The sequence below is a fragment of the Rattus norvegicus genome, chromosome 3 (genome assembly GCF_021556685.1).
Source record: "Rattus norvegicus strain SHRSP/BbbUtx chromosome 3, alternate assembly SHRSP_T2T, whole genome shotgun sequence".
Lineage (NCBI taxonomy): Eukaryota > Metazoa > Chordata > Mammalia > Rodentia > Muridae > Rattus > Rattus norvegicus.
In genome coordinates this window covers 87,853,047-87,859,302 of record NC_141536.1, presented here as the reverse complement: position 1 = coordinate 87,859,302, position 6,256 = coordinate 87,853,047, and the positions used below count along the sequence as shown (strand labels likewise).

Genomic DNA, 6,256 nt, shown 5'->3' with positions numbered 1-6,256 from the left:
ATTTAGAGGAGGAAAAGAAGTTTGCCAGATTGGGTGTTTTCTCATATAAATTCCAGTTAAGTCGAGATTTTAAGCCAAAGTGGGGTAGTCATGTAATTCCAGTTAATCAAGATGCTGAGGCCAAAGGTTGAGTTGAGACAAAAACCGAGCTCTATAGTGTGATTTCATTTAGTGAATTTAATTTTTTCATTAAGATGTTATATGTACCAAACCAACCATGTATGTTTGTAGAATCCATCCTTTTCCACCCCACCCAGTCTTCCAGCAATTGTACGGAGACCTAGAGAGGTCTATCCATTCCTAGCAGCTCCTTCCTTCTCCTTCACTGCCAGAGTGCAGACTGACAAATCAGTCTTTCCCTCTCTCCCTCTCCCTCTCCCTCTCCCCCCTCTCTCCCTCTCTCCCTCTCCCTCTCTTCCTCTCCCTCTCCCTCTCTTCCTCTTTCCCTCTCTGTGTAATTAAACACCACAGTCAAGGCAACTTACAGAAGGAAGCGTTCACTTTGACTTACAGTTCCAGAGAGATCTAGAATCCATCATGGCAGGGAGGCCTGGCAGCAAAGAGCAGGCCTAACAGCAGGAGAAGGAAGCAGCTTCAACCACAAACACAAAGCAGAGAGCACTCAGAAGTGAGACAGGCTATGAACTCTCAAGGCCCATCTATCCCAGTGATGTGTTTCCTCCAATAAGAACATACCATCTCAAAATGTCCCTCAGACAGCACCATCAACTGGGAGCCAAGTATTCAAATGTGTGAGCCTATGGGAGACATTCTCATTCAAATCATCAGTGTGTGTGTGTGTGTGTGTGTGTGGTCAAAGAAGACTATCAAGTGACCTGCTCTATCACTTTCTGTCTTATTCTTTAAAGATAAGGCCTCTACTGGGCTTGAACTTGGGATACAGCCTAGCAAGTCCTAAGGCCAGGACTCTTCCCTCCACCCTTTAGAGCTCTGGTGTTACAGACAGGTGTAGCCCAACCTGGCTTTTTACAGGAATGCTGGGGATCCAAACTCAGGTCCTCATGCTCTCCTGGTGCATGCCCTTATCCTCCGAGCCTCCTCCATAGCCCGAAGTTTGGTAATTTCCTCCTAAATCTTTGACATGGTCTAGGCTGGGCTTTCCAACCTTGACAATGATGCTTTAGGCGAGTTTTTTTTTAACACCTTGCTGTAGAAGGCTGTTCTTAACAACAAACACCTCAGACAAACCCACCAGAAAATCTCCAGACATTAACAAATGTCCCCTGATGGGCGAAATTACTCCACATTGAGAATTACTGGTCTAGACACAGACACGGGTGTCCCCTCTCTTTCTGTTGTTGAGACTATGAGTTCTCTTGACCTTGACTGGTAACTTCATAAAATGTTTCCAGAGCTGTTTCTTTAAAGAACCGTTTTCTGATGAAAGTCCAGTTTTGACTTGAGCAGTATATAAAGGCCCCATGAAAACACAACCAGGGGCTTAACTTTGTTTGAAGAAGATAGCAAAGCTGCTTTCTGTACTTGTTCTGATTTGAAGTACAAATCCTAACTCTTCAGTCTTCTAAAGTTTCCCGTGATGTCTCAGACTATTAATCTTTTTTTTTTTTTTTTTTTTTTTTTGCTTTAACATTTTCTTTCAGGGAGAAGACACCACACTTCAACCTAAGGAGAAGACTTAGTCCAGGTCCTTTATTTCCTCTGCGTACATTAGGCCATGAATTCATATGGAATGGGCTCCAGCAGCTCGGGCTCCTTCCCGTTAGTCCTCACAAAGTGCGCTTCTCTGGGTGGCGCAGGCTGGCGCTTCAGCTGAACCCAGGTGCCCTTCTCTTTGGCTTCCTTTTTCTTCTGATCGTTCTCCTTCACCCGCTTCAGGAAGCTGTCTCTGCTCTTCGAGTGCTTGATGTGCTCAATCCGCACATTGATCCGCTTGGCCAGAATCTTGCCTTTAACTTGCTTGTTTACAATGATGCCCACGGCATGCTGGGTGACATTGTAGACTCTTCCGGTTTTGCCATGGTAACACTTATGGGGCATTCCTTTTTGAACAGTGCCCATTCCCTTGATGTCTACAATATCACCCTTCTTGTAGATTCGCATGTATGTGGCCAAAGGAACGACTCCATGTTTCCTAAAAGGTCTAGAGAACATATACCGAGTACCCCTCCTCTTTCCTTTTGTGTTCGTCATTTTGGCGAGTTACTGGAAGATGGCTGCCCCGGCGGAAAGCTCAGACTATTAATCTTAATACCAAGGGGTGGGTGTGTGCAAACAGGTGGATTCCTAGAGCTCCCTGCTCGGAAGCCTAGTCAGGGAGAAGGGGAGACAGTCTCTCACACAAACAAACAAATGAACAGGGTGAAGCATGATTGAGGAAGACATGGAGGTTGACCACTGGCATCCATACTCTAACACACATGTGCATGCATACCTGTAGTCTTATAGTTTCAGAGAATGGGTCCATGACTATCATGGCGGGAAGCATGGTATCAGCAGGCTGGCAGACACGGTATTGACACAGGAGGAGATGCCATGGGCCTTTGAAACCTCAATACTTGCTGCCAGTAACACAGCTTCTCCAACAAGGCTACACCTTCTAATCCTGCTACCACCCGGGGACCAAACATTCAAATATATGAGTCTACCTGGGTGGGCAGCCTTATCATTCGAACCATCACACCCTTGTTTTCTTTTAGTCATAGGAAGTATGACTATAAATATGTAGCCATCCACTGTTATCTAGGTGGGATAGACCCCTCAGGATATGTGTCTGGGAATACGTCTGCTCATGTAAGTGGGGGTGCCCTCAGAGGCCAGAAAAGGGGTTTCAGATCCCCTGGAGCTAGAGTGGTAGTGAGTTGTTCTACATGGATGCTAGGAAGTAAATCTTAGTCTTCTGCAAGAGCAGCAAGGTGTTCTTAACTGCCGTAGTAGCCTTAGGTATAGTCTGTGGGCTTCCTCATTTATCATATTTATGCTCGTTAGACTACCTTATACTGTCTTTACATGGCATACAACACCTAATGCAATGTAAAAGCTGTATGAGCATTTATACCATGTAGTTTAGTGAGTAATGAAACATTTAAAAAACAAAGGCAATATATGTTCAGTGCAAAAGCAACCATCAGAAACCTGATTACATTTTCTATGTAAAGTTCGTTGAATGCATAGATATGGAGCCCATGGCTGAGGAGGCCCAACTGTTCTCGATAGGTAAACTGTCCTGCCCATGGGCTGTGGGGATCCAATTCTTCTGTATTCTCTATGTAATGCTGCAGTGAACAGTCTTTAAATATGACTATTTTCACACATGTCTGAGAAGGACTTTCGGTTAAAATCTGAGAAGTACAAGGTCAAAGGGCATGGATTTCTAAGGCTCAACACACACTGCCAAATCACCCCAGGAAGGTTGTTTTCATTTTCAGTCTTTATTGGCAATTCTTCTGAAGGGCCTCCATCTTGCTCTGTCCCTTCAGGCCAGTGGAGACATTTCCCATAGGGCCTTCCTCCAATATGTCAATGTAGTCAGATCTGCTGGGGGATATCTGTCAACAGCCTTCTTAGACCCATCTAGGATCATCTGTCAAGGGCAACTCTAATATATTTTGAGAAGATGCTCATGCTGATGCCAAAAGTTGCTTTTGCAATTGAATTAGGTTTTTAATCAGTTAGGTTGCAAAATTGAACTGTGTCAATGACATGTGACATTCTTAGTACAATATCCAGAGACTCATGTAGGAACATGCCCTTGTGCAGTTAAGGTCAGATTGCAAGACAGGGCAGGTGGATTTCCTTTTGTGTGAATTCTCTGCTGCTCACCCCATTCCAACCACGATGCAAACAGCAGCAAGACTTATCTGCCAAGGCTTAGCTCTATGAGACCGGGGAGAAAAACAAGAAAAACACAGCTCTTAAATTCAGGGCTGATGTCCTAAAAGCATCGAGTGGTATAGTTTGACCTCCACACATGTGACTGGTACCTTGAAGTAGATTTTAATTCTACACCAGGAAATGATCTTTGACCCAAACAAATAAATATGATCATTTATGTATTCCCAGGATGTGGAAGGGCTCACTTTCTCCTACTATTTGAAAAGGCTCACGAAATTAAAAGTCACAGTATGGTTGTAGGTTCCAAAGTGATTCTTTTAAACTGACTTTTAAAAGCCTGAAAGGTAATTTAGGTTATTTGGGATGTCATATTTTAAATGCCAGTAATTGCTCAGTTTTAACCCCTTTCCAAATTCTCTCTGGCCATTCTCCCTGCCTAAAGAATTAAGGAGCTCAAATTAGCCTTTAACTTCCAAGAAGCTGGAAACATATTTTCAAGCGTTCAAAGAGCTAAGGTTGTCTTTGTCTTCAATAGAAGAAGTATTTATAGATCCTGTGGTTGTTTGAACAAAGAAATGACCTCCATAGGCTCATATATATTCAAGCCTAGTCTTCAGAGAGTGGCATTACTTGAGAAGGATTAGGAGATGTGGCCTTATTGGAGGTATGGCCTTGTTCAAGGAAGTGTGTCACTGGGGGATGGGATTAAAGGTTTCAAAAATCCAAGCTGAGCACAGTGTCCCTCTCTCTTACTGATGCCTGCAGATCCAGATGTACAACTCTCAACTACTTCTCAGTACAACGTCTACTTGCGTGCTCCCATTCTCCCTGCCATGATGATATAGACTGTGGACTACACCTCTGAATCTATTAGAAAGCCCCAATTATATGCCTTTTTAAAACAAGAGCTGCTGTGATCATGTTGTCTCTTCACAACAATAGGACACTGACCAAGACAGGTTCTCTTTGTTCTCTCCCACTCGCGTGTCGCAGCATAAGTGTCCTGGTATGCAAGCTCATTCTTGGCTTGCTGAAACAGAACATCACCAAAGCTAGGGAAGGTGGAAACCTTAAAGAACATAAAAATAGATAGAAATCAAGGGTTCTTAGCAGTTACTCAGTGAAGCACACTGGAGAAGCAAGCCTGAGACAAACAGCCTGACCAGAATGCTTTCAGTAAGGATGGATTGCTCCTAGATCAAAGCATCTGAAGGCATCTTTCTCACAGATAAACCTGCTTGAGATGATAAGAACGGCCAACCGCATGGCAAATATCTTAGGCAAAGGTGGCAAAATGCTCCTTTCCCCTTCCTTAATTGTCTTGATCTTGTGACAAGGTTCCCTGAATGAAAGCAACTTAAAGGATGAAGGAGGATATATTGACTTTGAGTTTGAAGATATAGCCCAGTGGCTGTCAACCATCTCTTGGGGGTCAGACAACCTTTTCTCAGGGTTAGCATATCAGACATTCTATATACCGGATTAGGATTCATAACAGTAGCAGAAAATTACAGCTAGGAAGTGGAAATGAATCAATTTTATGGTTGAGAGTCACCAGGACATGAGGAACTGTATTAAAGGGTCACAGCATTAAGAAAGCTGAGAACCACTGGTGTGGTCCACCATGATGGGAAGTCTTGGGAGCAGGAGCTGAAGGCAGCTTGTCACAGGCACCCACAGTCATGGAGCAGAAGACAGTAAATGCCAGTGCTCAGGTCAATTCTTTTCATGTACTCCAGGATCCACACCCAGGGAAGGATGCCGCTCATCTCTAGGATGGCTTTTCCTACTTCAGTCAGCCTAAACAAGATGATCCCTCACAGGCCAGACTGGAGGCTAACCTTATCTGGATAACCCTTCATAGGCATGTCCAGAACCTTGTTTCTTAGGTGATCCTAGATCCCATCAAGTTGATGATCAATATTAATATCACACTGATATATCTTAAAGACCACACATCAAAACCAAACCAAACAATAGTAATTACCCTGATCCAAGTAACACTAGTTGGCCAGAGCTCCAAACACATGGTTCTAAGAAGCCAGGCTGGTAATTCATCCCTGTGAGCTATCTTTGCACAGTGAGAGATAAGAGTGTCAAGTCCACCCTAACTTGAATTTGCGCTGTGGTCCTTGCTCCCCTGGAAGCATCTGCCGAGAGACGGGTCAAACCCGGAACTTAGGTGTCTTCATACACCTAAGTGGAGATGCTATGCTGTGCATTTAAAAAACACGGTAGCCACAACCAGATCTGGATGACTTTTATTGAGGCATCAACCTGTATTTGTGGTCACTGTAAGACAGACCCGGGCAAAATGTGAATAGTAAATTGGACAGATACTCCTACCCCATCAAAATGTCAGGTTCAGTTGGAAGAGAACAGCAAAGCTAATGGCTTTAAAAGCAGGCGCTGAGGGTTCTGCTCTCTCCTGATAAATGGAAAA

The 6,256-nt window shown here is 43.9% G+C and overlaps 1 protein-coding gene across 1 annotated transcript; it reads right to left on the bottom strand.

The window, feature by feature from the left end:
* Positions 1–1,150: 1,150 nt before the first annotated feature.
* Positions 1,151–2,212, bottom strand: LOC134486414 (large ribosomal subunit protein eL21). The gene is made up of 2 exons (XM_087654944.1): positions 1,689–2,212; positions 1,151–1,168 (listed from the first exon to the last, which is right to left on the bottom strand). Exon 1 carries the CDS (start codon positions 2,170–2,172, stop codon positions 1,690–1,692), a length of 483 nt encoding a protein of 160 aa, XP_087511070.1. The 5' UTR covers positions 2,173–2,212; the 3' UTR covers positions 1,151–1,168; position 1,689.
* Between the last annotated feature and the right edge of the window lie 4,044 nt (positions 2,213–6,256).